This window comes from Pungitius pungitius, chromosome 10 (genome assembly GCF_949316345.1).
Source record: "Pungitius pungitius chromosome 10, fPunPun2.1, whole genome shotgun sequence".
Taxonomy (NCBI): Eukaryota; Metazoa; Chordata; class Actinopteri; order Perciformes; family Gasterosteidae; genus Pungitius; species Pungitius pungitius.
The window spans coordinates 8,707,141-8,728,877 of record NC_084909.1 but is presented as its reverse complement, the minus strand read 5'-3'; the positions used below and the strand labels follow the sequence as shown (position 1 = coordinate 8,728,877).

Here is a 21,737-nt window from a genome sequence, read left to right as displayed (position 1 = left end):
CCCCACCCACACTTTCATGGGTTCCACCTTGTGTCCCTTCAGTGCGACATGCTCAACACGTCGGTATGTGTGTACGCGTGTTTGGTAGGTTGCTGGGAAACCTGCATACAGTCTGTGAAGGATGAAACCAGCAGAACAATCTTCATCCATACATACTATTCAAATGAAATTAAAACATCAATCCATTTTTACATTTCATCTATCACTCTTCCGCAGGTGCCAGATGTAATGCGTACTGTGAAAGTATTACAAATTGTTTATTCAACCCCACAAATCCTTAAAGAAGTGTCCTTGTGATGTGATTTGTGTAATTAAATCACAAATACGTCTGTATATCTTCATGTTCAGTATACAGTGGTTAAAATAAGGATACTCACGCATTATCCCATCATGATATTGACACAGCTTGGCTCATGACAGACGTGGAATTCCAAACATGGTGAATGAAAAAGTAAAGATGACTGATTATAGAACAAACTGGCACAACTATGTCCCTGTGAAATCTCATTTTAGTACACGAAATGTACCAACATGGCAGCAACAGGCAGGGTGGATGTAGTAATACCTCGTTGTGAAAAGAAGAATCATCTATCTCTCTGCAATATTTTAATCAATCCAGGCAATGCCACCACATAGAGATCAGTGGTGGCAACTGGCAACGCCCGGGTTGGGAAAATAAGTGTAAATATAATTTTGTGTTCAATTATTCCCAAAAAAGAATAATGGCATGGCACGGCGGGGTTGGGCTGCCATTAACTGTTGATATTCTTAGACGCGGTGCATGCGTCTGTCTGGATGTGTTAACAGTTTTCCCGTCATGCCGGGCTCTGGATGCTAAATTTAAGGGTGTCTCACTTGGCCACAGATCAGGTGTCGCTCTTGTGTCGGGGGTTGCTAGGCAACTCGTAACGAATTTTCTGGGTTGAGCGGATGACTTGCTGTTTAGTTGGGAAACTCCGGGATGACAGTTTGGGAAGTATTACACTACATCACAGACAAGTCACATCGTGCTCATATCAGGTCATTCGATATCTAATCATATCAGGTCAACAAAAAAGAAGGAGTGAAGTCATAATGACTCCTGGAATCCTACAGCTACAAAGGACAGAAAGACCTTTTGATAATGAGGAACATGTTTAAAGATAGTAGCATGAAATGTAGAAATATTCTATTCTAGAGTTTGGTTGTCAGCAGTGTCCTTGGACATCTCAGTAAAAGCAGCATCATTATGGTTCTTTTTGTTGACAGGGTCTGCTTTCTAACTTCAGCCCATTGGTCCCATGTGAAGTGGGCAACTGAGTGCAAATGCTTAAAATAGAGCTGACGGCACCAGCAGCCAATACACACACACTAGTCTGTGAAATACAAGTACCTGCACGGCCACACAAAAATGTTGTCCTATTTTGCTGTAAAATGGGATGAAAACACTGTTAGGCGGTCTATAGGTTAGTAAAATGATCATTGGCTCTTAGGAGTTTACCTACATGTCTTCTGCCCTTCCCAGACTGTTGTCACATGGTTTCATGGGTACCCTGGGAGCACATTCAAAAGGTCAGACCTTTGACCTGGTTATTTACAGTGGTCTCTGCCCTGACGACTTTGAGACTAAGGATATCTGTGTGTCTGATCACAAAGCTGCTTTGTTTAATGTGGTTTTATTCTTTTCTCCACTAGCTACTCACATGTCCTCTGTCTGCCAACAGGCTTTGAGGTTCCTGTCTCTCTTTCACCACTACTTTTTAACTGACTATAATCAGTCATTCAAGTTTTAGAGGCCCCCTCTGTCAAATGATTCATGCATTCCTCTTTTCAAGACATGACTACTGGATATGCCAATAAATACGGTGGTTTAAATGTTGAAATAGTGCTTTTCTGATTTGCACAGATTCGTCCACCCACAGGGAGGGTGTGTGTGAGTCCGATGGAGAGCACTGCAGCACCTCCGTCAGTAAAACCATACTGCTGCTAACCAGCAGGTAAATCCTGTCACTCAAAAACGATCCAAGATGAGTCCTACTGTGAGGCATTGTTTCAACGACTACTTGTATGAGAGAGAAGAGTATGCTTTAATAATCCAGTTTCTTTAACCCCATAAAACTTCTATATCAACCATATTGAATGCCTGCCATTTCGGAAATGTCAAGCTATTTTAAGCTGACAAAAAATGGGTTGCGTTCTATTTCAGTGCACTGACATATGGCCTGTAGTTCCCCGGGTTGATTGTATTCCCACTGAATATAGTATAAAGATAATTTTCATGAATCAATTCTGCTAATGCAACTGCACAGACTCCCTCCCAGACTTACTCACTCAATCATACATCAATCCAACTACCCACATACAGACACGCACACAGAAGGGCACCGCCCTTTCCGATAGTTGAAACAAGAACCCTTGGACAGCTGAATCAAGGGTACGTGAGGGGGGGGGGGGGGGGCATGAGGCAGAAATAAGGGCCAGAGAAGGGGATGAGATATGGAGGAAAGTCCTGAAAATGAAGGAAATGTCAAGCTATTTCTAGAAAAATGTTTAAGTGGCACTTTATCATTACCCTTGTAGTCTTACCATTACTATCAACGCTCATTGACTGATGATTTACAGATGATTAGTTAAAAGTATCCTGGAATTGGAGAAGTCTCTTTGCCAACACATGATAGGCGTCTCCATTTTATTTTCATTCTCTGAGGCCATCGTCCACAATGCTGATGACAATGATTGGGATCTTTGCTCGGGTTGATGCCTGGATTCTAAAAACGTGCGATGAGTTTTTATTGAAAGGAACATTTGGGTTTAGGCAAAGTAAAGGGGTGGAGCTGGAGGTTGTGGGATTGCAAACGAGCCAGAGGGGTTGGGGTGACAGTGGGTGTGGCAAATCTACAAATAGCTGCGCCGGGTGTCGGATATTCCTTCACTTCACTTAGTCGCCCAGTGGGACAGTTGGGTCGCAGCACCTCCATCCAAACCAGCAGATAACCAAACGGTCGACCAGCCATGAGCAAGTCTTATTCCTCTTCGGCCCAGACGGCCTCCTCGTACCGCCGCACCTTCGGCTCTGGCATCGGATCAACGCCGATGTCCTCCCACTTCTCCTCCGGGGCCGGTGGCCGCAGCTCCTCAGCAAGCCACAGGTCTTCCAGAGTCTATGAAGTCAAGAACAACGCGAGTCCCTCGTATTCTTCATACCGCGTGTCCTCTGGTGCCGGGGCAGGAGCGTTCGGCTCCTCTTCGGCCATGCGCACCTACTCTGGCGAGAAACTCGACTTCAACCTGGCCGACGCCATGAACCAGGACTTCCTCAACACAAGGACCAACGAGAAGGCCGAGCTTCAGCACCTGAACGACCGCTTCGCCAGCTACATCGAGAAGGTGCGTTTCCTGGAGCAGCAGAACGCCGCTCTGACGGTGGAGATTGAGCAGATGAAGGGCCGCGAGGGGCCCGGCCGCGTGGCCGAAATGTACGAGGAGGAAATGAGGGAGCTGAGGAAGCAAATAGAAGTCATCTCCAACCAGCGAGCCCGCGTGGAGGTCGACAGAGACAACCTGGCTGATGACCTGCAGAAACTGAAGCTCAGGTGGGTTAGAGGACGGCTGAGCGAGCAGGCGGATGGATGCGCGCCAGTGGACGGACGGTTGAAGGGTGTCAATGAATGAGGGGAATGAGGGCGGAGGGAAGAGTGCATTTTGACGGTGTGTTCTAGAAAGCTGAGTGAGGGAGAAGCTGAGAACAGAACAATCGTCCGGACAGTCTCGGTCACATGGGGTAGTAGAAATGTCTTCTTCGGGGTCTTCCAACTTTTTGGGCCTGTGATGAGCAGTTTAACCAAATAGTGTCCACTTTTCATAAAATACTTTATATTATTTCATGTTTATCATGTGGTGACCCTTCAACTTTTTCCTTGCGACCCCTTGGGCGGGTCTCGACCCCCAGGTTGGTTTTAGACAAACAGGGTGATTCATGTCTTACTTTAAGTAAAATAGACAATGGTGAGAAATGGAAAGCAGGAGACGAGGGAAGAGGCCATTATGGTATTAAAGACAGGAACAAAGCAGAGACAAATAAAGTTGTATCCAAGCAAAAATAGAAGGAGACCAAAATGACAGAAGAACACACACAACCAGTAAGGTTTGTGAATGGTTAAAGTAAAACGAAGATAAAAGAAGCAACCATTAAAAAAAAATCCCAAAGTCTGTGACCGAGGGTGAGAGAGCTGTGTGGTGGGTGCGTCTCTACGAGGTCGATTTGTAACTACTGGGTCAACTCTTTGGATTTGGTGTTTTCGTCCCTGCAGTAGCAAGGAACATCCATCAAATCCAAGTGTATGTAGAACATTCACTTTTTGCTCTCTTGCCATCAGCCATTTTCAAAAAGTTTCCTGTCGCATTGAGTGAAGCTCGAGAAAGCAGCTGCTGCTCTGACCGAGATCAAGATACAGAGTTCCCCTCCCTGTCAACAGCTAGAATGCCGGCGTGCGCGCACACACACACACACACACACACACACACACACACACAGCATATAGACAAATACACACACAGACAACAGGAACCCTGCATTTAACCCGCTGCACGTACCCACACACATTAACGTAACGATATTAGTGACAATCGACATCTTTAGAAAGCACTTTTTCAGTTTGCATATGCATACTTTACATGCATGCATGTCCTTCTAGATTTTCCAGTTGCTCAGGGGGGGCCAAAATGAAATGCTCATTTCAGTGACAGCTCCACCGAGGTTGCACCTCTCTGTCTGACTCTGAGTGAGTGTGACAGCAGCTGAAAGACAACAGGACCAGTGAGAGGTGTAACTAGTTTATCTCTTTGTAATTGGTGCCTGGGGGAAGAATGCTCTCCAACGCAGCTGTTTTGTTTGTGTTTATTTGTGTTTCAACCTTGGTTGGTCCTTGTTCCCTCCAGACTGCAAGAGGAGATCCACCAGAAGGAAGAGGCTGAGAACAACCTTTCTGCTTTCAGAGGCGTACGTTCACTTTAGATTTATATCTGAGTCAATCTCCCTTTCACATCAAACATTTGATTTATATCAGCTTCCATTTGTTCTCCTTCACCTTTCGATCTCTTCCGTTGTTTCTGTGTCATTTTCAGGATGTTGACAATGCCACTCTGGCCAGGCTGGACCTGGAGAGACGCATTGAGAGCCTGCAAGAGGAGGTTGCCTTCCTCAAGAAGATCCACGAAGAGGTCTGTGTGTATGTCTCTAAGCTCTGCAGGACCACCACACCTGCAGTGTGTCTATGTGCAATGTGCGTCAGGAGTGTGGTGTGTGTGCTGTATCCCATAACAGCCCCGTGTGAAACATTATATGTATATCTGAGCTCTTCAAAGAGATCACACCCACTGACGCACACTTAACACAGTTCCACGCGTTCCTATTTCGGCATACACGCGGGGGAAAGCAAATGCTAGATGTACAATGGACACATTGGCGCACGTTGACCCTCAGACATAAAAGCACATACCGACATACAGACCCGGACATATGGCAGCAGAGTTGAGTTCCCGCTGTGCCATTTTGTCATCCCCGCCTCAGCGTTGACCTCTCAGAAATGCTGAACTGACAACTGGTAGAAGCGCATGGAGCATGTCAGCTGTTGTATGCGTGTCTGTTTGTGTGTGTGTGTGTGTGCGTGCGTGTGAGTTAGTGAGATAGACCGGGAGAAAGAATGTGAACAGATGCCAAGCTTTTTATATCTTTGGTTCAACCGACAGCTGAGTGGGACCAAAGCTAGTTTTACAATCTCAACCAGCGCTATTCTTGATTTCTGATATTGTTTTTTATAATGGACTACCAGACCATTTTAATCACCTTTATATTAATATGTAATGTTATTGATGTAGGAGCAAAATTATTTTTAAATTAGCTGTTTTCTGTGTCTTAATCGGTTCCCCTGTTTAAATACAATTTTTTTTTTTTGCATTTCTCCTCCTGTCACCTCGCAGGAGATCCGTGAGCTGCAGAGCCAGATGCAGGACACACAGGTGCAAGTCCAGATGGACATGTCCAAGCCCGACCTGACTTCAGCTCTGAGGGACATCCGTGTGCAGTATGAGGGCATCGCCGCCAAGAACATCGCAGAGGCTGAAGACTGGTACAAGTCCAAGGTAGAGCATGAGAGAGCACACACACACACACACACACACAGACAGTTCAGCTGGGGTATCGTTAAAACCTCAACCCGTCTCTCATCAGGTGTCTGATCTGAACCAAGCTGTGAATAAGAACAACGATGCGCTGCGCCAGTCCAAGCAGGAGACCATGGAGTACAGGCACCAGATACAGTCCTTCACCTGTGAGATCGACTCACTCAAGGGCACCGTGAGTGTTGCCTGCTTTTCTCCTCGGTCGTCTTTCACCTTGTTAGTTTCCACAGCTTCTGTCTCCATCCTTTGCTCGCTTCTGTTCTGCGTTAAACCACCTAGTGCCATTATTTACCTCACGCCCCCCCCCCCCCCCCCCTGTTCCCTTGTAGAACGAGTCTCTGCTCCGCCAGATGAGAGACATGGAGGAACGTACGAGCCGCGAGGCTTCTGGTTACCAGGATAGCATCACCCGGCTGGAGGAAGACATCGCTAAGATGAAGGTAATTCAATTTGTGATTTGACCCTGCATTCAGGCACAATAATCCGGATTTCAGAAAGTCAGCAATGAGCTTGCCGTGAAGTTTGTTTTAGCAGAGTATCAAAATGATCTTGCATTGGTTTAAAGGACGATATGGCTCGTCACCTGAGAGAGTACCAGGACCTCCTCAACGTGAAGATGGCACTCGACATTGAAATCGCCACCTACCGCAAGCTGCTGGAGGGAGAGGAGAGCAGGTGTGTGTGCTGTTCACGCTCGGTCGTGGATGACTTATCTCTTCCTATCTAACTTTTTCATTTAACCTGTTTGCATTTGAGTTCCCCCCCTCCCCACCACTTACTTGCTCATGATATTCAATTGGTGTTTTTCTCCTTCAGGATCACTACCACCGGGCCCGTGCAGTCTGGTTATTCCTCTATTGGATTCAGAGGTAGCAGCAACAGCACATACAATTCCCACCACACATGAATACCCATGAAAGCTATTTATAATTTCAGATAAGTCAATGAAGATTAAAAGAAAAAACTAATTATAGCGTGTTACCTTATACGGTGGGTGATATTTGAGGCCATCACGAGTTGCTAATCTGCAGTGGCACATTGTAGCCACCGTGTGGTGCTATACGACATAGCAAAAACCATCATGGCATTTTATGCACAGGGGCAATCGTAAACAAGCCACACACTTAATAATCACACAACTTAGCCCATTAACTTGATGTATCAATAGACCAAATGTGCAATTCATCATTGCACATGAGTCCCATTGAGCCACTTTGCGGCTGATTCATTGAATGCAGTGAATAGTAATTAGAGAGGACGTAACAGGTGTTGTGAGTGCAGGTGAATATTTAACTTTATAATTAATTAAAACCAAACTCTGAGCAAACCCAAATTAACTCTTCTAGGTTCAGTAAAAGCTCACGTGAGATCATGAAGAAGTAAACAAGCCGTGTGTATGCGTTGTTTCAGAGACCAGTCCGGAGTCCCAGCATCAGCGCTCCTCAGAGGTTCACTCCAAGAAGACTGTTCTCATCAAGACCATAGAGACCCGCGATGGAGAGGTGGGAGCACACACTCGGGCACACAGTATATACTGCGATACTCTACACACCAATAGCCCAATACACCGTGAAACCACTTTGCAGTGATATTCCATTCCGATTATGAAGTGACATTTATATTTTTCGAACTGAACCGTTTTCTTTTTTAATATTTTTATCTAGATGAAGTATTCTATGAGCCAGGGCGCTAGGGCCCAGTCTGTAAGTCTGGTTCCAACATCCCACTGTCATCTGTTCACTGTGGGCTGAAGCAAAACTACCAGATTTTGGATCTGTGCCTAAATTAATGACAGAACGGATCCAACAGAGAGTTTAAAGCGATATATGTATATGTTGAAGCCAAGACTGCAAAAATCATTTGCTAACTGTCAAACTACCTGAAATCTTGTGGTTTTTGTCAACCCGCTTATAGATGCATAAGTGATCCCTTAACACTCCTCACCGGCCTCCTTTAAGAAGCCTCCCCTTTCAATGCCCATCCCCACGCACAGCACTGGAGCACCACACGACCCTGCTTCACCTTTGAGAAATACTGTCGCGTATTATCTGCACTTACACTGCAGTCCTTGGCGTACATAATGGTTGTTTTGCTTTTGTTTCTCTTCAGGTGGTCAGCGAGTCCACACAGCATCAGCAGGACATCATGTAAACCAGACGAGGCAACTTTGGAAACGCTATATAATCAATCAATAACAAAGAACTGATATTTTCCTACAATGGTTTATGAGAGGAGCCTATTTTTTAAAACAGAATGCAGAATATTTGAGCAGAAAATGAAATGAGCAAATCCAACCATTTTAGAACTTTAGACATTGTACAAGTACTATGAACATGTTTAACTGGACAGAAGCGGCATCGCTCAGTCACTTGTTTTTAAAATGTGCTCATTCCAAGATATGGGATTTACTCATGTTAGTTTCCTTCCCTCAAAAACACCTCAATGTGTTATTTAATGTCTGCAAAAATAATTTTACGGGGAGAATCGTGTTTCAAATTGACAACAGGGCTTTGTCGAGGCCCGAGGGAGGTCAAACACCGTAGTCAAACGTAACACTGTCACAATCACTTTTCAATGCACATATTCCTAAAGTCTTTCTGTGCAAATGTACAAGGGTATAGCTTGATTTAAGAGGCTTTTATTTGTGTAGCTGATTTAAGGAAGGTGAGCTGTTGTGTCTGTAACATGGACACCTGACGAAAAAGGAGGTGTTTGAAGCTGGAGTTAAAAAGCATGTGCTGGTTGTTTGAATGTATGAGTATGGACGGCCACGTGACGCTGCGTCCCTGTGGCCAGAAACTGAAATAAAGACATTCGTTTGTCATTTGAAATCAGCCTCTTTTTGATAAAAGAAAACACTCTGCTCTTTGTGGCAGTGTACATAGCACATTATTGTGTAAGATAGTCTCCCTTTTAAATGGACTCATTAGTATTCCTCAGAGAGCGCACACGCCTTTGCATTGGTTCCTCTATAGGCTGCTTCTACCCACTGCATTCATCATCCCATGTGAGCTGTTTTAGCTTTTCTCAAAAGATAATAGCTTTCTCAGCCGAGCGTAACTGTTTCCTGTTAACATCTACCTCACTTTTATTAAGAAAATAGCAGTTGCTTCCCAGTTGAAATAATTAGTAACAGCACTGATCTCGGTGAAAGGAAAAGTGAACAATGGCTTGTTAATGAACTGGCCTCGGTTGACCTCTGTTTCTCGAAAAGGCAGCAGATTAGCTCAGCATCAATAATCACAGTGCCCCTAAAGTTTGAAGTCTGAAGTCGCTGAACTAAAAATGTCAGCAAAGTTGGGGAAAAAAAAAAAAGGCATCGAGGGCAGACAACAAACGGACCTACCAGTAGGAGAGCGAGACTGAGAATATCAAAAACAAGAGAGGCCGGCTACAAATGTAATGAAAGGGTTTTTAGACCCAAAGAAAAAGAGAAACACGGCTAAACAAAGAGAAAGAGAGTGAGAGTGAGAGGTAATCATCTAAAGCTCTTGAGCCTTGTTTATCAGGACTTTCTGCCGCTGTCACGGTTTCCTCTCACATGCTGCCAATGCTGTTTGCTTTCCCATCATTATAGGACAGTCAAAAAAATTAAAAAGCCTGTTGCTCTTGCATAACCTGGTGAGTGGTAAGCGTTGACGAATAAAACGGGGCTCCTTTGTTGTGCTGCTCAACGACGTCATGTACAGTATAACCAGTTCTCTGAATGTCGACTCTCATGTAAAATATGTATACTGTATGTGTTCGACTGTGGGGGGCCTGTAAGAAGCCCTGCACTCATACATGGCACATTACACATGAAAAGCTCACACTACATGCAACTGTAAATGTCCTATAACTCTTAGGTCAAACTGGTCAGGAGAGTACACACAACAGGAACCTGTTTGGGGTAGTGGTGTGCATGTTTTTTTTTTTTTTATACGAGTCAGTGAATATTTGTGATTTATACCCATGAATGTACCTCGACATACTGTACATAAATCACTATGTAGGAACAGTGGAGACAAATAACTGCATTAGATTGTAGAATCACAATGTTTATCATATTGTAGTTCCATATAAATTCATGCTATCAATAATAATAGTTACAGGGTTGTTAATAATAATAAAATAAACAGGGTGGTGAGAAAATGAATTGGCGTCTCCGCTTGCGATTTGGAGCAATTATTGAATTAGTGATGGCTGCTGATAATCCGTTGCGGCTGTTCTTCCACATCACACATTGAAACAACAAGATGAAAACGATACAAGTGCATCCACCACCCAGCCAAATGAAACCAATAGGACGTACATTAACCACGATAAAAAACAGGTCCAATCTGCACAATAGATGACAGCAGTGGTCATGGTATAAACATGAAAGTTAAGAGAAAGCTGCACATTTGAAAATTATTTACAGTTCAATATCTACAAGTGTTTCTTCAACAGATTTTCTGTGATGGTCACAGAAATGAATTAAAATTTTAAAAAAGATTCTAAAATGTTAGATTAACGATGAGGGTGAAACCCCAAAAGAAGACCGAACCGGGACCGCAGCGCGAGCAAAACCACAAAAAACACTTGTACAGTCACTACTGCAAAATATTGTTGGCATAACAATGATACGGCAGAATAGAAGGGTGACTCAGCATAATGCATTTCAAGAGTAGGGGAAAAAGAAGAGAAGATGCTGGCAGAAGAGTCTATTTCATCACTCGGTGTGGATTGTTTTGTGGGACCAACAAATTGCAAATGTAAATCTGAGGTTTTCACATGACAACAGTGACACGCTGAAACACCGACATAAAGGAGACTGTTACACAGGGATTCTCATGCAGTAATGGAGTCAGGTGAGAAGGATTTGTCCTGGTGCCAAGCACATATTCAGTATTCAAGAACAGTTCTGTGGAATCTTTTTGTTCATCTAACTCTCATGGTTTCTCCCAAAAGTTGGTGTTTATTGGGAGGACGTAGGGTAGTTTAACTCCAGAGGCTCAAATAAAACAAGAAACATTTCCCTTATACTGACAATGCAGCTTTTACAAACCTAACTCTCCGGATGTTTGGCACAACAACATTAATGCCCGGAGCTTGTTTGGCTTCAAAAGCCTCCCACACGCAAATGCATGTAACGCACAAACATATGCACACAAAAAAAAAGAAAGGTCCAGCAGTTAACAACAACAGCAGGACGCTATTTGCAAATGATTTCATCTTTTAGTTATGTTTCTTCATTTACATGAGATCAGTTAACACAAACTATAACATTTACATATGCAAGTATACTGGCTCTCAAACAGGACCAGCACACATGCAAAAAAAAAGAAGACAAACAGCTCCACGAATCCCCCTCTACTACCTCTACTGCCGATGTGTGGTGCAAGATTTAACTTTTTCACTGCCAGGTATTTCCCCCCTGCCCTTTAAACTCTAAATTCTAGGCTTATTCCTGAATGGCAAGTATCAGATCTTTGTGCTTTAACATCATACTGAGAGAACTGACAAATGAATAATAAAGTAGAGGAAAAGGGACGCGTGAGCTTTCACGCCAACGTCACATACAGTAGCTTTGAAAAAAGAAGTGTAACTACGTCACCAATTGGGTCCCCGAAAAGGAGAATGATGAGATGCAAGCACATTCAAAAGGGAAGATGGCATAAATGTAGGCAGTGGCGCATGGAGTGCTTATGGCTGAAATAACATAAAATTGGATTTAGGTGTTAACCTAAAATAAGTTCCTCTCCTGCAGTTTGAAGCAGCAGAAGACGTGCGTTGCCGTTTCTGGATTCACAGGCTGTCAGCGAAGATAACACGGAGCACTTTGTGTACGCCTCCTTTCACAGGCTGACCTTTCAGTGGAGAAAATAATGAAAAAGAGCCACTTTGCTGTTTCAGTGTTAGCAGTGTTTTTTGTTGTTGTTTTTCTGTCATATTCCACGGAGCGCTCTTAATGGGGATCCTTGAGGCAAATCGTTTCCTCAACTTCCCTTCAACTAAAGATTGTCGCGGGAGGTTAAGTAAAGATTGTGCCACCTTGAGTCCATGGATGCCTTGAGATGCTTTTTGAAACATCTGAAATGGTTATTCTCCGTTATTCCCAATGTCCTCCAGAACCAGAAAATGTAAAAACATGGTTTTTACGCCTAATACAATAAGTGATGACTGTGTTTGAGCCCTGGCCAAGCGTACAGTTCTGGCTCCGTCCGACAGGACACTGCTCTTGTGTGTTGATAGTTGTAACCAACACAACAGAACCAAACTGGTCCAAAAAAAATGTTGTCCAGGAGGAGAAAACCAGTGTGTGACTCACCACCTTCTGAGCACATGATACGGTTGGCACCCAGGGTTGGGTTTGGGGGGATCCTTACCAGTGACAAAGAGGTTGGAAGCGACCTTGTGTAATCGTGTGTGTGCGGTCAGGGCGACGCGTGTGTTCACTCCCGCGTCTCAGATGTGGACCGGGGGTCCGCTGGGAGCCGTGAGGGGCACCCGGGAGCCGCAGTCGTAGTCGAGCTCGGCCATGCGGGAGCGGCTCATCATGCGGCTGCCGGAGTAGGCCCGTCGGTCCGTCTGTCGCTCCCTGAAGCTCTTGATGTAGCTCTGCGGACGGACAGATTGCGCACGGTCAGGGGCGCGATGGGTAATGAAGGTAAAGTGCTTCAACCAATGTTGAAGGAGATCTCCACTTAAATCACTTTCTTTCTCAGAGTATAATTATTAAATATTAATCTCATACCTATCAGGTCAAAATGAAGTATCATACAGAGCCGGGCTCCGATCTGCATGCTAACGTTAGCTAGTTCCTTATGGAACGCACTGACATAAGGGTGCCGTCAATCTTACTCTTTGAAATCGTTTCCCAAAATGTCGACCCATGCCGTTAAAGGTGTAGAATTAGTAAAAATATAGGGACACTTGTGTTTTATTAAAAGGAAACCAAATGAAAAAAGGATCGCTGGTATATGTTCACAGCTGGTGTATTTCAGTGAAAAGACCCATGTGACAGTGAAAGCTGATGTTAAATGACTTGTTTCAAGTCATTTGAAATAGAAACATTACAAATATTACGCTTATATAAGCTTATTTCATGACTCCTTGAAATATGTCATTTTAACTGAAGCCCTAAACCCAGCTTCCTCTCATCTTATGAATGAGGATCCCCTGCATCTCACCGGGGACAGAACATCTCCATCGAAGCGCCTTTTGGAGTTGGTCTTGCGTTGGTGGCCCGGTTCGGGCTGAGGAGGGGGGATTTTGGGTGGCTGGGTGCTCTGGGCTTGGTGATGAGGGTGGGATGCGGCAGGGTGATGGTACTGCTGGTGGTGGTGGTGGTGGTGATGGGGGTGGGCTTTCTGCTTGTGGTTGGTCTTCTGGTTCTCTCGTTTTTTCTTCTTTTTGTTCTCCTTCTCCTTTTTCAGCCTCTCTTCCCGCTGTCGGATCCGCATCAGCTGAACTCTCCGTTGCTGTCGACTCAGAACCACTGGAAACAAAAACACCAAGAATGTGATAATTTGTTGGGGGGGGGGGGGGGGGGGGGGGGGCGCCACATGTATAATTATGAGAGAGAGAGAGGATGATAAAAATTGAACAATGCAGCTTTTATGGTAAAACAAACCAAAAGTAACCAGTTAATTCAAGGGGAAAAGATGCTGAGAGAGGTTATTGTAGGGACAGGCTGCAAAAAGAAAAAGGATTAATTTCCCTTATGGTCTGTTCAGTCCATTTCCCTCGCAGCATGTAGTGACGTATTGTGAGTGGGTGAATGTGTTTTGTGTTATTTTCAATCACATCCTCAAAAAGGACGCCCAGAATCCCTTCGGTCTCGCTTCCCTTGGATTATGCATCTAATTCTTTTCAGTCATGCATGTTTTGATTTAGCCGTTTAATATACAGAAGTGCCGGAGAAATATTTCATGTCCAACACCCCCCATGAATCTAATGAAGAAAAGATAAACACTACATGTCACAGTTGAAGCGCGAGTGGGTCGGTGTGAAGTTATAAGGTCTATTGTGGTCGCTTTGTGCGGGTGGACAGCTAACTAGGCACCATCTGCCAGGGAAAATGCTTAATAACCCCCCCCCCCCCCCCCCTATTTGTGCAAGCTTTGATCATTTCTGCTTCCTACTCCATCAGCTGACCAGACAGATGCTTTTCCTCACTGATTACACTTTGGTGCCCCGGTTAAACGCTGTGCCCCAGTTTATTACCCACTCCCACCCTTCCCCCAGTACACCTGCTCCCAATGTCCCATCTCTCTCTCTCTATCTCCCTCTATCTCCCCCACCCAGCTCCCCATCCTTCTTTGTCTTTGAACACAATGCTTTCCATCAGTTTAGATACATGTAAGGATACTGCAAAGGTAAATTGTGTTGACACAATGGAGGCTCCTATTGACCTGGATCTCATCACAAAGCAGGACGAACTACTTTAACATTCATAGATATCTTGATAGCGCCTCTATCTAATTATTCTTCCCAAACACAGAAAAAAAATATATATATATATATGGTTTTCTTTGCTCTCATTTTAGTTTTATTTCTTACAGTTTCTTCACAATACTGTGTACAGATTACTTTCGTGGCTTCTCATTTTTGGGTCTCTTTCCCCACACATATAGGTCATTTGTCAAAACAGCACTTGAAAAGCTTTCTCTGGAGGCCCCCGCCAGCCTGCTCTCTAATCCAATCCCATTATTTGAGCCCATGTGTGAGTTTTTCAAAGACACTGTTTAACTCTGCATGTCGCACACCAGCAAAGATCAAGTGTCAGAGTTTAACTGTGTGCAGTGAGCGCGACAGTGAGTGTAGATTTCCCCTTCTGAGCTGTTTAAGCGTATATGAGCTCTGTGCATTGAGTGCCGCATTTACACTGCGTGTGGTAGTGTGTGTGTGATCTTGCCATCTGTGTTGTGGTTTCAGAACAGATTAAGACACACACACACACACACACACTTCCCCGTCCTCACAATGGTAATTTCCTCAAGCTGCCAATTAAAAGGTACGATAGATTCGTCTGTCTTGATAAAATGTCACTAGCTCGTACTGCCCTTTGTGAGATCAATACTGGAAAAAGGCTTCAACATCGCTCTGTGTACTTGGCATTCTAAATGAGCAACTTAAACAACGATTTAACGGCAAATGAAATCCACAGACATGATGAAAATATTTTAAAACTCAACTTGAATGAATATTTTATCAAACATCCCTTGTGCAAAATTCAACTACACAGTTCCCAGTGTTGGGACACAGCAGCAACCGCCATGCTTTTCTAATTCTATTTTCTATTTAAATGTATTTAAGCAGGAAAAGCCTCATCGACAAAAAACTCCTTAACACAAAGGTAAATGACCTAGAGAGGGAGCAGCCAATTAAACGGTTTCAGTCAAATGTCACGTCCACATACCACGTTCATCACATCCTGGATCACACAGAGGAAAGCTCACTTGAAACATCTCCTGCTTTTTGGAAAACACTTAACAGACACAAAAAATCAATCTGCAACAAATTCCAAGCCGCAGGAGCAGCATCCCTAAAAGCACCTTTCCTCTGGCAGGTAGGGCCTTGTGAATATGTCACCCAGCAGAGGCAGTACATCGCAGCAGGTTTCAGATAGATCAATTTAAACCGTTATGAAGGAAGCCAATGGAGAATTGCCTTATCAACAAGGACATGTCGGTGTCGCAAGATATGGTGAGGGAGGGGCTTAGGAGAGGATACGCGGCATCTAGAGGGGGGAGGCATTGAGGAGACGCAGTCATATGTAAAACAATCACTCACAGACGCAAAAGCAGCAGCAACAGCAGTTTCTTATTAGTTCACAAAAAAAAGGAAATGAAAAGCCAGCCGCAACTTTAAGTTTAAGTTTCTGAATCTGATTTCCAACAATAGAAAATTGTCAATTAGGAGTCTTAGGTATTTCTAGGGAGATTTAGCCACAGCCACATTGCCTGTGAGCGTAATAATAGATGGATGGTTCGGTGGCTTTTTCATTTGGACACAGTGAGGTGAGCGCCAGCTCTCTTTGGATCAGCAGTTTAATCCATCAATCCTTTGTGTTGGCGCAGAAGCTCGGTCGGACTGTAGTTTTACTTCAGCAGTAATTCATAAGATGCTTGTTTGCGCAATTCTGTTAATACATTTGATTTCATCCCTTGAGGACGAGATTAAAGGTTGGGTTTCAGTTTTCTGGCATGTCGTATGAAGACGTCCCTTCAGCCTCAGACATTCTCATTTCACCCAGGTTGCTGAATTTTGATGGAATTTTCCAAACCATTATACAGGATATGTTCTAGGTTTATTCCCATCTTTCTATATAGCCTGACCGCAAACTCACCCAGTAGCCCATTTCTCTATATCTCCCTGCATGTACCTGTAAGCTGTCTTCTCTGCAAACTGCTCTGTGAGTGTCTGCATTTCAGTTCTGAGCCCTGTGGTCCATAATGTGACAATTACATAATATCCAACTGCTAATGCAGAGGAAGCGGAGGACGTTTGAAAAGCAAAATCCACACATTTTTTCAAACACGCTCCTCCAACTAAAATAACATCCATGTCCCAAGTTCGATATTGAAGGTAGTTAGAAGAGCTCGTCGTGTGTGAAGCAGCGTCGCTCACCCTCCGTGTGAGAGAATCCCTCGGCGGTCACTTTCCATTGGATCAGCACTCCGAGGAGGGCCAAGACAGGCCACACCCCCAAGATGATCCAGGTAAACCAGCACACTGGCTTCTTTGGCGCCACCTGCAAAAAGAATTTCAGAATTTCAGAAGAATAATTTCATTTTAATAAAACCATTTAAGCAAAAAAACCAGTTTCTCGCTAAGGAGAGAAAACCTCTTTAAAGTTCTCAGAGTTCCCACATGAAAAAGTAAAATATCGATATGAGAGTTTAGAGTGTCTACATGCAGAAGTATCGAGGTTTAGTCAAATAAACAAACAAATGAGAAAGCACCAAATGTCTTCTCTTTTCTGTTGAGTAAATGGAAAGAGGTCCGATATATTATGGAGATGTGATAATGGTTGAAAATTAGATCAGGGGAGTGTTACAAATCCAATAGACACAGTGAGGAATTGAATTAAGGACCTAAATAATTCAATAGAGGAAGTGAATAAATTAACATGCTTTAATAAAGGGCACTAAACTGTATGCAATGGTCTTAATTCAAATGCTTTTACTATATATTTCTCTGCATTTCTAGAGGTGAATTAATCAGTGTCCTTGTGGTTTCTTTTTTTTCCCCCCGGTTGTTTCCTTCAATTCACTCGCGCTCACACATGCCTCAAGGTGACTTCAACAAAGTGAATTCTGGTTCTTTCCCCCCCCCCTGCCACTCCACAGTTTCCGGAGACAGAAACGCACAGATGAGCCTACCCGGAGTCTCTCGTAGACGTAGTGCACCAAGGCGAACAGCTCTATGAAGTAGTCCACGGTGACGGTGATTACTGCAGAGCCGAAGGTGGCGGTGGAGAGCGTGACGAAACAGCGCTGCCACTGAAGAGTGAGCACGGCGAATAGCGTCCCGGAGCCCAGGAGAATACCCAGAGGAACCCACACGGTCCTGGGGTGGTAGAACTCCTCCATGGCCTTTGTGAGAGGGGCGAGGTTAGATTGGAAGTTATGATGTCTTTATTGTTTTATTATTCAGCAGATTTACGGCCGGATCCTTTATGACAGCAAAATGTGACCACATCTATTTAATTAAAATGGATTTGTTCTTTTCAGCACACCACAAGTCTGTCTGATCCACTTTATAAAGAACTTGGCATTATGGCTTATTGGCTCTGCATATTTGAGGCTGAAAAAAAATCATTTTTTTCTCCCAGCATCCCAAATGACAAGCTATCGAGAAAGCTTGTCAGCTTGTATCAAGACGCCATTACTTGCAAACATTTCACGGTGCCTTGACATTCAGTACACAGATCAATATTGATCCAAACAAAGCACAATCAATGCGTTTTCTCACCACCAGTGAAGCCACTCCTACCAGCAGGCCCAGAAGGAGGCCCACCATAAACAGTCCCACGCTGCGGACCAGCATGGTCACCAGGCCACACAGGGTGCCGATCCCCAGGCCGATGCCCACCGAGGCCTCCACGCTCAGCTGAGTGTCCATCACCCTCTCCTTGTAGCACAACATGAAGATGACCACAGAGCCGAACATCAGGCCGGTGAGGAACAACACGGCCTTAAAGCATCGATAGCCTGCAGGTAGAGTTGGGAAACGGACACCAGTGAGGTCATCTCTGCAGGTTGGAACCATCTGCATGTTGGTAGATACGTTCTGACTGATGGCCATGCATCGGTTTACTTCCTTCCTGGTCCAATTTAGGATGGTAGCAGACATTAAATTGTTTTTACAAATTATACATTGACTGGTAACGTTCCTGCTTATATTCAAAGGTTTTCTCGATGTAGCTGACTGAGCGTAGATTGCTTTTTCAGGTTCTTGAAGATAGAGGCTGAGATCCTATCTAAACAGAGGACAGCGGGCTGATGCACAAATAAGAGCAAAACAAACCACAGCCACCTGCCTGTGGTGCTTTAGTGGGGGGGGGGGGGGGGGGGTTCTTCATTATGAGCAGATAAACTGTTTCTAAAAGCCTTCAACTGCTTTAAAATATGAAAATGCTCGTATTACAACAAGTCATCTGCATTCATTAGTCAACAGGCCTGCTGGAAAGAATGGCTGCTCTCCTACTTTTCTATTTTCTGGATCGCATGGTCCTTCCCGTCCTTCAGTGTGTGTATGTATGCGTTTTTTGGTTGTAAATCTCTCACCAGTTATTCCCCATCTTTGCGTGCTTGATTAAAATAAACTGCTACATGCTAAAAGCTCAAATTAGCAAGAGTTACAATCTCCCTGGCTTTTCTATTTGCTCCATGACGCCATCTTTCGTTGTCTGTCTCGAGGGGGACCGACACCAGATTGTTGTCTGTGTGTTATCAGGCATTGCACAGCTGAGCAGGACAACACTCTTCCTCTCAGCCAACACACTGCCCCTGCTCCGCTCTCGTGACCATACCTCATTTAGTTGATGCACTTCCTCTAGCTTTCTTTACTTCCTTCGGCTCAATCCTTTTGTGTTTTCCACCAGGCCAAAAAAGGTACGGGTAAAAGCTGTAGTTTGGCCGTCAGTCTCCATCAATCAATTCATATATTTGGAAATATCGTGGCTCTTTTTGATCGCTATTTGTCTTCGGTGCTTTGACCAATCCTTCTCTCTTCAGTCTCATCTCACCCACGGTTACAATCCTTCTACTTCCTCCTATGTCCCTTTCATTACTTTTCTACCAGCATCTGAGGCTTCATCCCATCTGTTCAATCTGGTTTATCAAGATCTTGGATGTCTTCCCTTCTTTTTTTATTTTGCCTTATCCATCTCATCATTATTGCTCCAGCTTTGATGTTGTTTTGGGGATGACAGCTAATCTCTTCTCCTCAAGACATTTGAACGAATACCAAATTCTACAATTTCATCAGCAGGGAGATTTCATTTCAGTCTACAGAAATGTATTTCATGTGTGTGGAGTTTGCTGAACAGTGTTTTGGTTCGATCTGGCACTCAGGGTGAGAATGCACCTCTTTATCTTCTTTTTTGAGTATGCGGTCATAGAAAATTGGTGCTCGATACATTTTTGTTGCAATGGAAACTCCATTAGGACAAATTATTTTTTTCTCTCACTAATTATTTATTGATTGCACATTCTTGTAATTACTTTAGAACTAAACTCGATAGGATGAGCTCTTAGTTTGTGTGGTGCAATCCAACAAACATGCAACATACAAATAGAGAAATATGTAAAGGGTGAGTCCTGGTATTTAAGGGCACAGAGAAAACAAACAAAAACGCTAGGCCTGAGGTTGTGGATTGATTGCACAACTATGTCAACTTTTTTTTCTTTCAGCGGTGCAGCTGTAACAATTAGTTGAAAGAAAAAGGAACACGTCTCTGAATAGGAAGCAGAATAATGTTTTTTTTCTGTAACAGCAGGCCTTCCAATTTCAGTTTTCCTGCTGATGACAGCATTTTTGGAAAGAGTGTAGAGGAAAAGATATTCAGGGATTGGATGGTAATCTAAGAAAACATCCAAATACATAGCATTGCCACAATATCTTAGTCTGTAGGAATGAGATTGCGATATTGATTAACATTGCCAGGAACAAGAACGCCTCTGTGTACCGCTTTTAAATCAATAATAGCAAAGACCAGCAGAGCGGAATAAACTGGAAAAAAAGATTTCAGGGCTCTTTGCTAATAATTGGAAAGTACAACGTATCACCAAAGACGTAACATATATTTATTAGCTGAATTTTACTTAAATTATAAATTAAATTTATTTAAATTATAATAGATACACTAATTCTCCCATTTTGCTCTTTTGTGAAAAGAGTCAGTTATTTTATTTATTTTTCACACTGAACAAGTTTAATTATTCTGACACATAGTCTTTACCATTGTATGGATTGTACAAAAATCATACAATGTGTTAAATAATTAGCTTTTAAATGTATATTTCTCCCAGTTCCTTCTTTCTTCTTAAGTGGCTGCTGATACCGGGTTTGGTTTCAAAGTAAAGACATCTAAAACCATTATACATTATGTAGCGACAATTTACCATCTTGTCACTAGTAGAGGTGTTTTGTAGGGCTATCTGACGCGTGGTTCCAAATGAATCCAGTTCCAGTCCACTACTGCATTTTATCTTCTTTATTTTTTGCTCAGTTCTGATGCTCAAACATGTTACAATCCATAGTTCTGATGCACCATGACTCTTGATCCTCACCCTTGATCCTCACGGTCAAAAACTGTTTGCTTCCCCAACACCCCTATTCCCTTGCTCTCTGATTATCTATATACACACCTTAAACCCAACACCTGGCTTCCCTTGCTCCCTGATTATCTACATACACCTTAAACCCATACTCCACCCAGTGTTCTCCAGTGGAACTACAACAGTCAAAAAGAGAGCATAATGGCTCTTACACATTATACATGTCCCAAGTTGAACTGTTCCTTTGACGACTGAACAGGACACATGTCTCTAGGTATAAGTAAAATTTGACTGGGATCAAAGACATCTTATAATACAGCCAGAGCAGAACACTCTTCCCCAATGCCAATGAGCTCAAGCTGCATTTTTAACGTGCCTTTTAGTACCACCACATAAGCAAAGCTTTGACTGCGTCCCCACTTACCAAAGAAGCAGTAGATGATTCCAAAGAGGCAGCACATGGAGCAGACCACTGAGGGAACGATCTCATATCTCCTCTCAATCTCCTGGTCACACCTCAGGCTCCCCTCAGCCATACCCAGCAGCTGGTTGGTGGACGTCATGGTGAAGGGGGGGGGGGGGGGGGGGGGAACACAGGTTTGGAGTGGCGGGGATGTGAAAGGACGACCGGATCAGTGGGTCTCACCCATTGAGACGCGTCTACCTGCAAACGTGGGGCACAGAAAGAAAGCGATTGGAGGGAGGACAGGAGTAGGAAGAGAGAAGGAGATAGGAGGGAGACATTATCGATTGCTCATTTTAAGAGTTTCGGCTGTGAGTGCTGACAGAGCGCTATGCATGCATTGGAGTTTGGAAGAAAAGAAAACC

At 43.8% G+C, this 21,737-nt stretch overlaps 2 protein-coding genes across 2 annotated transcripts; one reads left to right on the top strand and one right to left on the bottom strand.

The window, feature by feature from the left end:
* Nucleotides 1-2,907: 2,907 nt before the first annotated feature.
* Nucleotides 2,908-8,983, top strand: desma (desmin a). The gene is made up of 10 exons (XM_037488828.2): nucleotides 2,908-3,572; nucleotides 4,918-4,978; nucleotides 5,104-5,199; nucleotides 5,959-6,120; nucleotides 6,209-6,334; nucleotides 6,489-6,599; nucleotides 6,725-6,834; nucleotides 6,976-7,028; nucleotides 7,570-7,661; nucleotides 8,269-8,983. Exons 1-10 carry the CDS (start codon nucleotides 2,992-2,994, stop codon nucleotides 8,308-8,310), a joined length of 1,434 nt encoding a protein of 477 aa, XP_037344725.1. The 5' UTR covers nucleotides 2,908-2,991; the 3' UTR covers nucleotides 8,311-8,983.
* A 1,192-nt stretch (nucleotides 8,984-10,175) lies between these two features.
* On the bottom strand, nucleotides 10,176-21,487 carry tmem198a (transmembrane protein 198a). The gene is made up of 6 exons (XM_037488835.2): nucleotides 21,334-21,487; nucleotides 18,100-18,338; nucleotides 17,508-17,720; nucleotides 16,753-16,876; nucleotides 13,311-13,618; nucleotides 10,176-12,738 (listed from the first exon to the last, which is right to left on the bottom strand). Exons 1-6 carry the CDS (start codon nucleotides 21,470-21,472, stop codon nucleotides 12,586-12,588), a joined length of 1,176 nt encoding a protein of 391 aa, XP_037344732.2. The 5' UTR covers nucleotides 21,473-21,487; the 3' UTR covers nucleotides 10,176-12,585.
* Between the last annotated feature and the right edge of the window lie 250 nt (nucleotides 21,488-21,737).

Bases quoted from the DNA above. Each gene is read 5' to 3' on its own strand.
- desma (XM_037488828.2), top strand. From the start codon at position 2,992: ATGAGCAAGTCTTATTCCTCTTCGGCCCAGACGGCCTCCTCGTACCGC. The intron at 6,835-6,975 runs GTGTGTGTGCTG...TTTCTCCTTCAG, and splicing joins CTGGAGGGAGAGGAGAGCAG to GATCACTACCACCGGGCCCG. The intron at 7,662-8,268 runs GTGGGAGCACAC...GTTTCTCTTCAG, and splicing joins TAGAGACCCGCGATGGAGAG to GTGGTCAGCGAGTCCACACA.
- tmem198a (XM_037488835.2), bottom strand. From the start codon at position 21,472: ATGACGTCCACCAACCAGCTGCTGGGTATGGCTGAGGGGAGCCTGAGG. The intron at 18,339-21,333 runs GTAAGTGGGGAC...CTCTACCTGCAG, and splicing joins AATCATCTACTGCTTCTTTG to GCTATCGATGCTTTAAGGCC. The intron at 17,721-18,099 runs GTGAGAAAACGC...CCTCTCACAAAG, and splicing joins TAGGAGTGGCTTCACTGGTG to GCCATGGAGGAGTTCTACCA.